Raw genomic sequence first — 13273 nt, 5'->3', positions numbered from 1 at the left:
CCTCTCCTACTGCCCCAGCCTCGGGGCAGGGGGGAAAAAGGGAGGGAGACTGGGGACAGCAGCTGCCAAGAAATAGGGGTGCACAGGGGACATCACACTTTAATCAGAAGGCAATGGGGTTAACGAGGGGAAATTGGGATCACAGAGGGACAGAGGACATTTTTCTGGTTATAGTTGGTGTACAAACCATGGTTTTAACAGATGCTTGTTAAACGAGTCAGTTTTGTTTTTATTAAACCCAGCTTTGGTACAGGTCATTCCTGAGATTCATTTACAAGGTTGTTTAAAACAAAGATAAACTGGGGCCTCTCCCTGTTCCTGTGTGAAGTTACTGGGGCACAGACATCACACTTAGTTTCTCCCCTTTCCTTTTTTTTAAGAAAAGCATTTGTGTAAGGGGAAGTCAGCCTGTTACAAACACAGAACTTACACCAGGAACACTGAGTCTCCAGCTTTAAACCATTTCTCCTCCATTAACAAATAACATTTAGTTGTGCTTTAAAATGGCTCCCTTCTGACCCATCACATCCCAGTGGGATGAGCAGAGCCCGGACTGGCCAGGCAGAGTTACCCAGCCCCAAAGCAGCAGATGGGAGGTGGGCAGGGAGCTCTGGGGAAGGGGTTACGGTGTGAGGCACCACGTGCAGCCCTCAGAAAACTAAAGAGATGGAGGTTGGGGCATTTTGGTTATAAAACCTGTAAGTATACAGAAGCAAGCTGCACAGAAGAGTTATTGTTATGAAAGGTGAGAATCCAGGTGAAAGACTAGGGATGTCAAACTAGGGCTGTCAGGTTAGAGACATCAGGTTCCCCAGTTACACCCCAAAACCAGACTGAGGAGAGCACCTGCAGGACCCTGTTACTGCAGCAGCTCGAGCAGCCAAGCTGAAAGCTCCTCACACTACCCCAGTTTGTCCCTCACCTCTCTGGAGTCAGTGGTGTTAACTCCCTTGATAAGCATTCGGGATTTAGTGCCAGCCGTGCACAGCAGCGTGAATTAGCAGTTTACCTTTTGGCAGGTATCTTGGATTTCAACTTTACCAAGAAACCTGATTAAGCAAACTTTTCCCCATCAAAAGACATGGTGAATTTTAGTCCTTGCTACATATTCTCTTCTGTGCAATATATTGCAAGCTTAAAGGTGTAAGCACCAATTAATTTCTTCTGCATGAGATGTTTTGGCCTTAATAAATCTTCTAATTAACATATCTTCCTGTTGTTATGGAGTACGCACTGGGAAGACTAAAGAAGCTATAGAAAGAACAAAAGAGAATCAGTGTTTAAGTTTCAGTTATTTACATTAAGTAAAGACAGCATGAAAGGTCAAAGCACCAATCTATTGTACAGACATTTGAGTTTAACCCATTGCAACTTGAAGAAGCTCTCATAGCTGCCAACATCTTGTTTGGAACTGGCAATCAAAAGATTGATTTAAAATTTTAATGAAAAGACTGCTGATGGAACATGAGCAATAACTGCTGAGGGAACATGAGAAATCCCAGGTGATGGAGACCCACAACCAGCACACACAGATGGAGCAATGGTTTTGCAGGGTCCTCGCCTCATTCCATCCCTCACAGCTGCAGAGTTCTCCAGAGGGAACAGCTGAGGACAAGGCTGGGTTCGTGGGGCTGTCTCCTGAAGGAAAGTACCATCATGTCCCAGGGCCTTGGCCACCAGGCTTTAGCTCTGGAACTGTGAAGCACAGGCAGCACCTGCCTCACTGCTTCTCTAACTATGCACTTCTGTCCTCCTCAAAGCATCTCTAGGAGCTCTGCACAACTATTAATGAATGCTCTTAACACTGCTCCTCTGGAAAGACACCTGCACATCATCTGAATCACCCGGTGGCCCATCTTTAAAAGCTCCATCATCTTTGGTTCCATAAACTCTGATGTACCTGAATGCACGTCCTCCTCTCCGGTCTCCTAGATTTGGCTTTAAAATGTATTGGGATGGAAAAGGATGTAAACATTTCATACAAACCAGTTGGTATCAACTGGTAATTCCCTACTAAAGCTTTTGCCTGAAAGGTTTCCAGCTGCATATTCCTAAAAAGCTCTGAGAGGCAGCCAGGATCACCAGCCTGGTTTTGTTCTTCAAGCTGGGGCTGCAGAAAAACCTCCCACCAGAAGCACTGCTACAGCAAACACTGTGCATCAGCCAAACTCCACACTGGCAGTGTCTGAAGTGCAGCACTGATCTCAGTCCAATACCAAACAAACCCCACAAGGGCCCAAAGTTGAGCGAATATAACTTGGTACATTGCAATGGCCCAGGGAACAGACACTGAGAACAAATCTTTGAGTAAAGCTTCAGCTGCTTTCTGAAAGCGGAGCACCAAACTAAAGCCGTGCTCTTTTGCTGCCTTGACCTGAGTGTAAAAATGTCCTTCTTCAGACAAGGAACACAGCTTTGGATGCACCACCAGGAAACCTCTCCCTTTTCACTCTACCTTTAAATCACCTCTTTGGGCACCATGAAATCAGCAAAGCTGCTGGTACATCCCCCTGCTCAGTCCCCAGATCCCAAAAGGAGATGTACCAACAAGCCTCAAAGCTCCTTCTGCCCAAACATAGCCAGCTTTTGGATTAATACCTAAGAATTTCTCCTCAGATTACAAAGGAAGTACATTTCTGCATACTCCATGATTAGCTAGTTGTTAATCAATTAGCTAATTATATTCTTGAATGTCCCAAATAGTCATAAGACAGCCTGTGACTGGTAAGCTTGCAATCATGACACACTATTGTTGTGACAGATAATATAGAAAATAACTAGATTGCACAGAAAATGCACCACTAAATAAATGACACCACAAAAACTCAAAATACATGTGAGATTTAATAAAAGAAAAAAAGTACAAAGTGAGTGGAAAGAAAATAAAGAAAAAACAAACCAAACCATGAACCCCAACACGCTGGGAATGACAAAGCAAAGGGATGCAGCAGGTCCCAGAGGGCTGTGTCCCCCGTGCAGGTCCCCAAGGTGCCTCCACAGCTCCAAACCACCTCCATCTGCACCCCTGGGGCAGCCACCTCAGTCAGGCATGTCCCCCCCGCCCAGAGACCCACAAAACACAGTTTAATTTAGAAAGCAGACAACATACAGGATGGTAAACATTTAAATGATAAAAAAAGGACAGTTTTTCCCATTAATACCAATCTTTTACAGATAAATATATAAAACAGCTGAAAGATGTGTAACTGGATGGTTTCAATCATTTCTGAAGAGTATTTATTTCACCTTTTCTAGCCTACAAGATTTTAAGTCTTCAGACTGGGCGAGATCAGCATTACAACATGTTTGTAATTTGTTAAATAAAAATAAGATACAGAACTACCCTACCACAACACTTAAATCTTGTCTCAGCCGAAAGAAAAAGACAAATACTCAGGGAAAAAAATACGGCTGAGTCCCCTTGGGGAGATTATGATGTTGAACAAGCAACTACAAGGACAAGGGATGTCCATCACAACGTAAAGTCAAAGTATATAATAATCATCATCATGAAAATATTGTTACATACATTCTGAATGTCTTCTTCAGAAAATGCTGTAAATTTCTCCATAATGCCCATGAATTTGAAGATTTTTACTCTTTGTTATAATAATATTTTTTAACTACCTGTTATTCTAGGAAAAAATAATTGATCTCTGACAAGCCAGAGCAGAGAGAAATCATTTGCATAGATCTTGCTGGCTGCAGCATGAGATCAGGAGGGAATTGCTGATTGGAACACACTGGTGAGGCAGGGCACACCAGTACCACCAGTTACTGTGTCATCCCAGCAGTGGCCTCGGGAAGCAAAACAATGAACCCAAGAGCATGGCCTGCTCAGGCAATTAGTGCACCACAGTTTCTCCCATTAGAAAAAGATTAATAAAAAATAATCTGCTACATGATTGGTCTGTAGTCAGAGGTGAGGTGGAATTGTCTTCTTGCATAACAGAGGGTTGGGTTCCTTGTACGTGTTTGAGAAAACCACACTAACCCTCCTAACACTTGATAGTTACTCTTTAAAATACATCTAACCTGGAGGCACAGCCTTAAAAACGAAATGTCCAGCTTTCAGCAGACTCCCAACAAGTGCAGAATTTTTATTCTTTCAACAAAAGCCTGTTCTAAAAGGTACCAGTGAGATCTTTCTGAGGTTCCTTTCTGGCATGAAGCAGCACTGTCAGTATAGCCACAGAAAAGGTCAATGTCAATTGAAAAACAGTTTAATACCTGAGCATGTATTTAGAAAGGGAAAAAAAAAAAAGCTGCTTTAATGGAATATGAGAGTTTAAGAACCTCAGAATCCAGCAAAATGCTGCCCTGTGACAGCTCAGACCCAGGCCCTGCATTTCCTTCTGCACAGCAGATCAGGAATTTGCTGACAGCTTAAAGACACATCTTTAACAAAAAATGTATCAGAAAAATCCTGTAACATTAATCACTAAATAAAACTGCACACACTCACAACTAACACTTAGCCAGCCAGTGTTTTTATAAACTCTAAAGACACTATGTGAGGGTTAATATATTTCCTTTCATCTAGACTAGGATCTGATGGATGGATGGATGGAATTGGGTCCAACTATTTTTCCATGACAACACAGCTAGTAACTCTCTGTTCAGTTATTGCCTTGCCTATGTACAAAATGGTTTGAGTGGAAAAAATTAATATTGATCCTAATTATTCCTCTGAGCTCAGTTGCCCAGGAAAACAAGGCTGTGATTTCCAGGCATGAGGAGTTGTCAAAAAAAGCACCTTCTAAGAGGGACAGAGCCTGTCAGCATAAATACAGTGCACAGCTCAAGAGCAGGGGATTCTCCTTATTAGGCACGTATTAGGTTTAAGGTTAAAAAGTAAAAGTAAAGATGTTGGCTTAAATAGTTTCTACAACAGTAAATACCTTGGTAAGTGACAACTGAAATGTTACACAAATCCTGTAGTTCCACTTTGTACAACAAACTCTTACGAAAAACATCTCTATAAATGTTCTACTTTAGCAGTAAAGAAAATTCAGAACATTGTCCCATTAATTTTATTAACCTCTCTCTCTCTCTCCTTATATATATATATATATATATATTATAAATGATGTAGCTAGTGTTTAGAGTAATTCAGGAATTAATACAGAATTACTGGAATGAGGGTTACTCTAAGATTCCTGCAGAAAGCCTAAATGTTGTTATTTTTCCACCCATTCTAAAAGCTACTTGGGAATTTTTTTAGAAAAACAAACATTTCAGCATTCTTCAGACCACTCCTCTCACTATGCACGTACAGGGGAGGTCAATGAGCCTCCAGCAGTCACCTTGGCCAATTAAAGAAAAAATGCAGAAAGCAATTATTTAGCTGGTGGTAAAGATGAGTTCAGTTATGGTCACTTCATACATGGCTGCTCCATCACTGGGTTTAGAACAAAACATCTTACTTGAGGGATTAGTTGTCTTTGTTTAACAAAATGTACACGTAAGGTTACTTCCTGCAAACCTCCTGATAATTCTGAAAAGAAAACAGCAGGAACACTGCAACCACGGAGATGCTCATTTTCACTTTGGTCCACTCACACAATGTTATGAGAAGGGTCACTCAGGGTGGGAAACTCAAGCAACTTAACACATGAAAGCACCAAGTCCACTCTTGGCCTGAAAGTCTGTGTGTGATTAACTGAAAGAAACAAAACATAAAAAAGCATGAATTAAAGTTATGAAAATCAAACAAAAGCGAAGTGTAGTGAAGTATGTTAAAACAAAAAAAGGAGGAGGAGGACAAACACTGCTGGGGCAGCTGAAGGCTTCAGGTGAGAGCAGCCTAGCACAACCTGCTCAGCACCACAAACACTTCTTTCCCCCACTTCTGAAATTCTTCCATCACAATTTTTTACTTATTAAAGCTACCAAAAATACTGCCTTGAACCAGGAGATGATAAAGGCTTCAACTAGCTCTCCTAAATACTTCACTTGAGCAGAAATCCCAAAACCCAGTATTTTGAGCTTGCTCACAGGTTTGAAAAGAAAAGAAAAACCAAAAAAAAACCCCAATGTAATACCATCCTGGTGATGGTGCACCTCCTGTAGCTGTGCTCCAGAGCTAGAGCCCCCTGCCCCAGCACCATGTGGGGTCCCCCAGTGTGCAGAGCCAGGCTGTGGGTGCCCCTCTGCAGGCCACCGAGCTGCTCCCAGCCCTGCTTCTGAGCACAGCTCGTTTCTATCACTGCCCAGAAGAGGAATGGTCCAGACTCACACCTGGAGGTGGGCTAAACCCAGCAAAGCACAGGAAAACCTTTTCTGTTGCAGCCAGAAGGAGCAGAGGGGAAGCTGCAGCATTTCTTGGCTCATGTTCACAGTCCTTGCCTGCTGCTGGCATCATTTGCCCAAGTTACCACTGTGCTCATCTTCCCCAAAGCAGTCCTGGGTCCAAGAAAGCCCTAGGATTCAGCTTCTAATTCAGATTAAACCCTATTTTCAGCAAAGAATTTTACAAACCATTTAGAATGTGTGTGAGGTGGGCCACGCCCAGAGCACTGTCAAGCAGTCTGCAGAAGAGAGTGCTTTGGTTTTAGCACAACACATTTACATTCCAAGGAAACACTCAAGTAATCTACCCCATTATCTTCAGAGGAAGAAGCAAATTGCTAGGATGTCAGTGTACAGAATGAGCTCCTCTGGTGCTGCAGCTCACAGCAGGGGAATGACAGACCACAAGATCTCCTCAGCAGTGAGAAGCTGAATGCTGTGCTGTCAAGCACAAACTTGGGTGATGCTACCCTTCATGGTCTTTTTTTTTTCTTGCCATAATTAAGAGGCTCAGAAAGCCTTGCCACCAGCCTGCTCTGGGTTTGATAGAATACACTTCTGACTCTTGAGCTCCTTCATGCAAGGGGAAGTAACAAAAAATGCTGCAATAGCAGAATTACCAGCCTGCATGACAGTGCTCCATTTTGCTCCCTAGCCAGTGCTCCTCAGAGACCAGCTTGAACTGGAAGCAGGATAACCCCCCCCAACATCTTTTCTTTTTAAAGCTGTTTGTCCCATTCCTGGTCTATCACTACATCATCAGGTGGCTGGAACAGCAATATTTACAAACCCTCCTGCTGGCTTTAGCAATGTCAATTAATGTGCAGCAAGCTAAGATAAGAACTCTGCCTTTAGGGGAAAAGAATTTCTTGTCATCAGAACTGCACCTTGGAGCCCCATTTCACAACCTGAGTTGGCTGTCACAGAGGCAAGAGTGAGCCCCATGGGACCATAACCCATTAGAGAATGGCCCCAAGTTGCAAATCCCTCCCACCTGCAGCTGCCCAGGCTTCTCTGGGCAGTGCTTGGGCACAGGAGGGGCTCATCTCTCCTCTGCTTTAAGAATCAGAAGGATGGGAATTAAGATTCCAAAATCCCCTTTTCTCTGTATGAGGTTTAAACAACTGACCAAACATTAAAGCATCTGAGCAGGCTCCTGGCTTTCTAGTGGCAGAGGAGGAAGACTCCAGTTCAGACACTTACTTTTTCTTGTCTTTGTCCTTCTTCAGCGGCTGCTGTGAGGTAGCCTGCAAGGATTGGGACTGCAAGGTTTCCACTGCCACTTTCCGCCTGTTGAAGGCATTCATCTCTTCCTCCAGCTCCTTCCTTTTCTCCTCCACCTTCCTTTTCTCTTCCTGGTGTATCCTTTTTAAGTGCTCAAACTTCTCGTGCAGCTGGTAGGAAACAGACCCTATGAGCATCACATTCAGCTGGTTCTGGCTGTGCTAACCCTGCCCCAGGAGCCCTGTCACACCTCCCACACAAATCCCCACCACAGGGACCAACCTGCTGGCAGAACACAGCACACACTGCCCACCAAAAGCAGGGAAAACACAATATATTCAGCTCTGCCTGACACCACACAGCAAACCAGAGGCAGCAGGAGAAGCCCTGGAGATGAGGGGATTTTGGCCCAGGCTGTAGCCCCGCATGGGGGCTGGGGACATCACAGATCTTTTGTTCTTCACTCATTCGGAGGATGGCCCATTTAATTCCTCCCCAGTCACAGCTGCTTCCTGAGGCCTCACACTGGAGACTCCAAAACTCACTTTGGCTGGGGACCCCAGCCCAGCTGCCCCCTTTACTCTGCTGTCCAGTGAGGCACAAGAGGCCAGTCTCCGTCACAAGGATGCCCACCTCAACTTCCTGCCATTGCCTTTCACTCCCCAGACAGCAGCTGTATTTCCACATGGCACAGCACAGGGAAGACTAGTTTCCTAAACCACATCACCTAAACCAGTGATGTGTTTGTGCTTTGGCTGGTGAGGTTTGCTGGAATGTGCTTTCCAGGATTCATGCATTGCCCAGACCCAGATTCCCTGCTGGCAGTTTGGGTTCCTTGCAAATTTTTGGCACACCCACCTCTCTCTCCTTCTCCTTCAGCTCTGCCTCTGTCTCCTTGACTTTGTTAACAAACATTTGTCTCATTTCTTCCTCTTTCCTCTGGAGCTCACCCAAGAACTCTTTCCTTTTGGTCTCATATGTTTCTTGGAGGCTGGGGAAGAAAGCAAATGAAATGCAGACTCTCTGGATACTGATGAGTTCGTGATGGGAAATGCATGCCTGTCTGTACTGGTTGGAAAAACAGGCAGGGAAGGGAACATCCAAATCAGCTGCAAAGGTCAAACCCAGCGCTGGCATTTTCCAGCTGGCACTGTAGATTTCACCTAAAAACCTCCCATTTTTTGGGGCTGTCAGTACCAAACTCTCACTCTAAATTGATGCTAGATGTGAAGGCCACTCACCTGAAGGGCTGGTTGTCTGGATCTGTGTCCTTGAAACCCATCTCCTCCAGTTTGCACCTCCGGTAGAGCTCGTAGTGGCGGGTGTGGGTCTGCTCCCGCAGATCCTCCATGTTCACCCGGATCAGCATTTCCCTCAGCTTCACAAAGTCACAGTGACTTTCATTCTCCACTGAGAGGAGGCAAGGGACAAGTCAGCAAACTGCAGGTGTGGTGAGGGAACACGAGGGCACACACAATTGACTCTCCTGCTCAGGGCACAACACAACCCCTGGGATGCAGGGATTCCTGCTGACCTTCCTACCTGCTGTAGGAATGGCAATGCAAAGGAAAGATGAACCAACCCACAAAGGCTGCAGGGGACACGCCTGCACTGCTTATCAGAGGGCACCCTCACGCAGAGGTGCTGCTGGAGGGCAGAGCTGGCAGGGTTTGCCTGACACACAGAGGGTTTGGGGTGGGCTCGGGCCCCTCACCTTGCACCACTCCCCACGGGTACTGCCGGGCTCGCACCAGCTTGTTCCCAACCTTCACCTCCTCTGTGCTGCCGACCACAGCGAAGGGCAGATGAGCCTGAAACAGAGCCCAGGGCAGGCACTCAGTGCACGGGGTACCCCCAGAGACCAGCCTGACCCTCAGCTCCCCCTCACCCAGCCACAGGAGCTGAGCCCTGAGCCCTTACTTTGCACCTACCAATTCCTGACACTCGGAGCAATCTCTGCTACAGAGAGTGGTGAGGGGTCCCAGCACAGCTCGCCAGCGAGGCTGTCTGGGCTGCAGCAGCTGCAGAATACTGCAGGAACACCGTGGGCATCAGTGCCCCCCTCCATCCATCCCTCTGCCAGGCTGCACACGGCAGGAGGGGCAGGGACATCCACCACCAGGCTTGGCACAGCAGCCAGCGGGTGGGCACTGCACGGGTGGGCACTGCACGGGTGGGCACTGCACGGGTGGGCAGGGTACAACAAGTGCTCACTGCTCGCCAAGCCTGCCAAGCAGCAGGAAACAGGACACCCTCCTCAGGACTGCCAGCAAGGAGTGGGCGCTTCAGCACGGTGAGGCTGACAAAATCCTTCACGTTTGAAAAGAAATGGATCCAGAAGTGTGGGACTCACAGAGAAGCGGCCAAGTATATTTTCATTGGAGGAAGAAAGGGGGAAATAAAAAGCCAAGCAAGCATGACTCCTGTTTTTCTCTCCAATACACACAGCTTGCAATTATTTAAGTAAGAAAGAATCCTCCAAGGTTTTTATGATTTCAGCAAAAAAAGAACTATTATAGTGAAAACATGTATCTAGTCCATCCAGAAACCAACTGGTGATTGAATTTAAAAAAATAATGGGGGGGGGGGGGGGGGGGGAAAGCAGTGAAAGAAGAGACAAAGCATTTAATCAGAAACAGCTATGCAGGAAAATTGTCATTTTGATGAAAAAGCAACTTTTGATTTATAAAATTAACATGGAAACTTTTCAGTTGTTTCTACTGCCATAGCTGCACTCTGATTTGGGAGACAAGAAGCTTAAAAGTGTTTTTGCATGTGCTTCAGTCAGGTCTGAATTTGATCTCTGAATTTCAAAAAAGACAAAATAGAGATTAAAGATTTTTCTTCTTTACTTTAAATTGGATTTACTTTAAATTGGGTCAGCCTCCTTAAGTCACAAGACTAATGTAAATCTTAACTGTCACATTTTATTAAAATTCCTTCTTCCTCAAACACAAAGTAGCCTAAAAACAGACAGAATTAATTTTGAGGAAAGTATTTTTCAAAAATTCAATAAAATAAATTCTAGGTCTAAGTTTCTCCAGAAAGCCCCCAGATTAAACATGAGCTACTATTTAATTAATTCTGTATGCAACGGCCTTTGGCATCTGTGAGACCCACAGCTTGGCTTCCCAACAGATTCAGTGTCTGGACATTCCCAATTAAACTTGCCCATCAAATGTGTTTTTGTGCAGCAGGTTAATTGTCCCAACTCTTGGCAGCGTTACCCACATTCATCACAGAGTTGATCTCAGCCACCGCCTCGTCGTCCGTGGGGAACTGGTAGATCTGCACCCCATTGCTGACCAGCTCGCTCATGATCTTGATCTTGAACTTGTGCAGCTCGCTCTTGGAGATGGTGTCTGCTTTGGCAATGATCGGGATGATGTTCACCTGGAGCACAGGGGAGGGAGGAAGGACAAACACCCAAGTGAGCAGCTGTGTAGAGCCCGGGGTGACCCAGATCCTGCCCCACTGGCTGTTTTACATCTCCCAAAATCTCCGTGGAGCTCTGTTTACACAGGAGCTGCAGCCCAGCTCAGCTGAACACTAGAGGGAAGAGTCCTCCAGGACTCCCTTGGCTACAAGACTTCAGATAAACCACACAGCCTGCCCGAAGCACACAGGGAGCAAATCAAAGCCCTGCTCTTGCCTGTGTTTTGTTACACACCAGGAAGGAGGCAGACACGGTGTGGCTGTCACATCCCAGCTGTCACCCATGCACGCTGGCTGTGCTGACAGGATGTTTTACATGACAAGCACAAGGGTGAAACGCACACTGAGCTGATGTGAAGCCTTCCCATGCTCAAGTGGAAAGAGCAGGGACTCCTCAGATGCTCTGACAGCAGCTGATGACCCTCCCCAAGGACTCCATGACCCTCTTGGTGAGGATCACAGCTTGGCTGTGCCGTGTGGATTATATGGAGAAAGGGGCAGGGTGCCATACAGCAGATATATTTATTTTCATGCTGTTCTTGCTCAGCTGCAGTTTCACATCAGCCAGCAGTCACTGTACCCCACACAACTTCATCCACCTGGGCTTCAAAGCCACCCACGAGCTGCACAGTGGGGAGGTCTCCCTGTGGCCAGCACCCACCAAGATCAAAGCAAACAAGGGCCACATCCATCAGGAGTGATGGGGTTCATTATGGCCTCATGCTTAAGAGCTACAGTGAGGCTGGATCTATCACAGGAACCTGTGCTAGATAATGCTGCTGTGCCCAGAAAAGCCACGTGTGATACTGAAACCACTGCTTAAACAAACAGCAGAGCTCATCTGTCTGAACAGCAGCCAAATTCACAGCAGTGAAACATGAGAATTTAGACAAATACCTGGAAAGTCTGATTTGCCATCTAACATTTCCCAACAGCCAGTGCTTTTTTCCTACAGAGCTGAAGTTCACAACAACCAGCTGGTCTCCAGTGGGTGCCCATTAAAATAAATAGCTGTGTTCTCCCAGCACAAGTTCCTTGTAGGTCAGTGTTTTTTGCACACTTGGGTTCCCCCCACACCACTGCTCTCCCTCCCCATTCTCTGTTCAGTGGTTTAGCACTCACTAAACACAAAAGCATTTACTTACTCCAAAGGAAAATAGTCTAAATTTATTCGTTGCAAATGTATTTGACAGGAAAAATTCCTCTTCTTCTCAGCCACTGACCTGGACTCTTTTACAAAAGACCATAGCCCCCCACAGAAAAAGGCCTGCTGCTCACTCCACTGCTCAGCAGGTACACGTCCTCATTACAAAGGTAAAAGGGCCATGACCACAGCTGGGTGTCTCCCTGACCTGCTAAGACCTGAGGAGGCTTGGATTCACCATCCCCCACAGAAGAAGGGTCAGCTCGGGACTCACATCCCTTTTCAGTCAGCCCAAGCAACTTCCCCTTCTTTTTTCAAGGGACTCCTGTTCAGCCCTGCTTACAGCAACACAGGAGGTGCAGAGCCTGAAGCAGCTTTCTAGCAGCAGAGGAGATAGGCTCTGCTCTGTGGTCACCACTGTGGTCTCAGCACTACTCAAAGAAATCACAAACCAAGGCTGGTTCGAGTGCCCTCAACCAGATTACTTGTATTTCGAAAAGGCAACTCAGTGAACACCTGCTGACACAGAGTTCACAACACAAAGGGGTTTTACAAGTTGTGTTTCCAGTAATCAATAGCCACATCAACACTGGGGAGGCATGGATATGGCATCTGAGTGTAGTCCTAAGTCTAGAATGGGTTCATTCCTTCACAACACAGGGAAAGGATGGAAGAGTTTGGAAACAAGAAACCAACAAGAAATGAGATGCTACTGAACTGATTGTCTCACCATTCATCCCCACAGCACCTTCCACACACCCACCTCCATGCCAATGCCAAGTCTGTGGCACAGAGATTGATGGCAAACTGATACATATCTAGCTAGAAAAGAAAAGTGACCTCTTCTCCTAGACAGGCTTTAAAAGCCCAGTAAAAGGAAGGAATGCCAGAACTACATGAGGGCTCTCTGTTCACTCTTTGTACATAAATAACATTGATCTAGGGTTGAAGGCAAAATCCTAGAGCAACATTCTTGCATCTGTGGTGGAAGAGCAATATTCTCTATTTGAAAATCTAGTAATAAAATCATGCAGCTGACTACTGGCATGTCACCCCACTGAATGTGACAGGGGTCCCCTTGTGACAGGCAGTGTCCCCTTGCCTGTCAGTCCATGTGCTGGAGGGCTTTGCTGGAGCTGGAATTATGACCAAAGGAAGTCTGTGCTTCAGACAGGACAG

At 45.9% G+C, this 13273-nt stretch overlaps 1 protein-coding gene across 4 annotated transcripts in view; it reads right to left on the bottom strand.

Moving 5' to 3' along the window:
- Positions 1-205: 205 nt before the first annotated feature.
- SEPTIN8 (septin 8) overlaps positions 206-13273 on the bottom strand; it is a 34841-nt gene continuing 21773 nt past the window's right edge. For 2 of the 4 annotated variants that reach the window (XM_012575826.5, XM_030284122.4), the window contains exons 5-10: positions 10747-10908; positions 9230-9326; positions 8757-8925; positions 8374-8506; positions 7495-7685; positions 206-1251 (exon numbers count right to left, since the gene is read on the bottom strand). In XM_012575826.5, coding sequence (XP_012431280.1) covers positions 1197-1251; positions 7495-7685; positions 8374-8506; positions 8757-8925; positions 9230-9326; positions 10747-10908 — 807 coding nt within the window. In that variant the 3' untranslated portion in view covers positions 206-1196. Of the gene's footprint in view, positions 1252-2825; positions 5663-7490; positions 7686-8373; positions 8507-8756; positions 8926-9229; positions 9327-10746; positions 10909-13273 lie in introns of those variants that run through there. The other 2 variants (XM_012575830.5, XM_072935389.1) reach the window with 2 other exon arrangements.

Source organism: Taeniopygia guttata, chromosome 13 (genome assembly GCF_048771995.1).
Source record: "Taeniopygia guttata chromosome 13, bTaeGut7.mat, whole genome shotgun sequence".
Taxonomy (NCBI): domain Eukaryota; kingdom Metazoa; phylum Chordata; class Aves; order Passeriformes; family Estrildidae; genus Taeniopygia; species Taeniopygia guttata.
The sequence above is the reverse complement of the archived record's forward strand: the minus strand, read 5'-3'. Positions and strand labels throughout refer to the sequence as shown.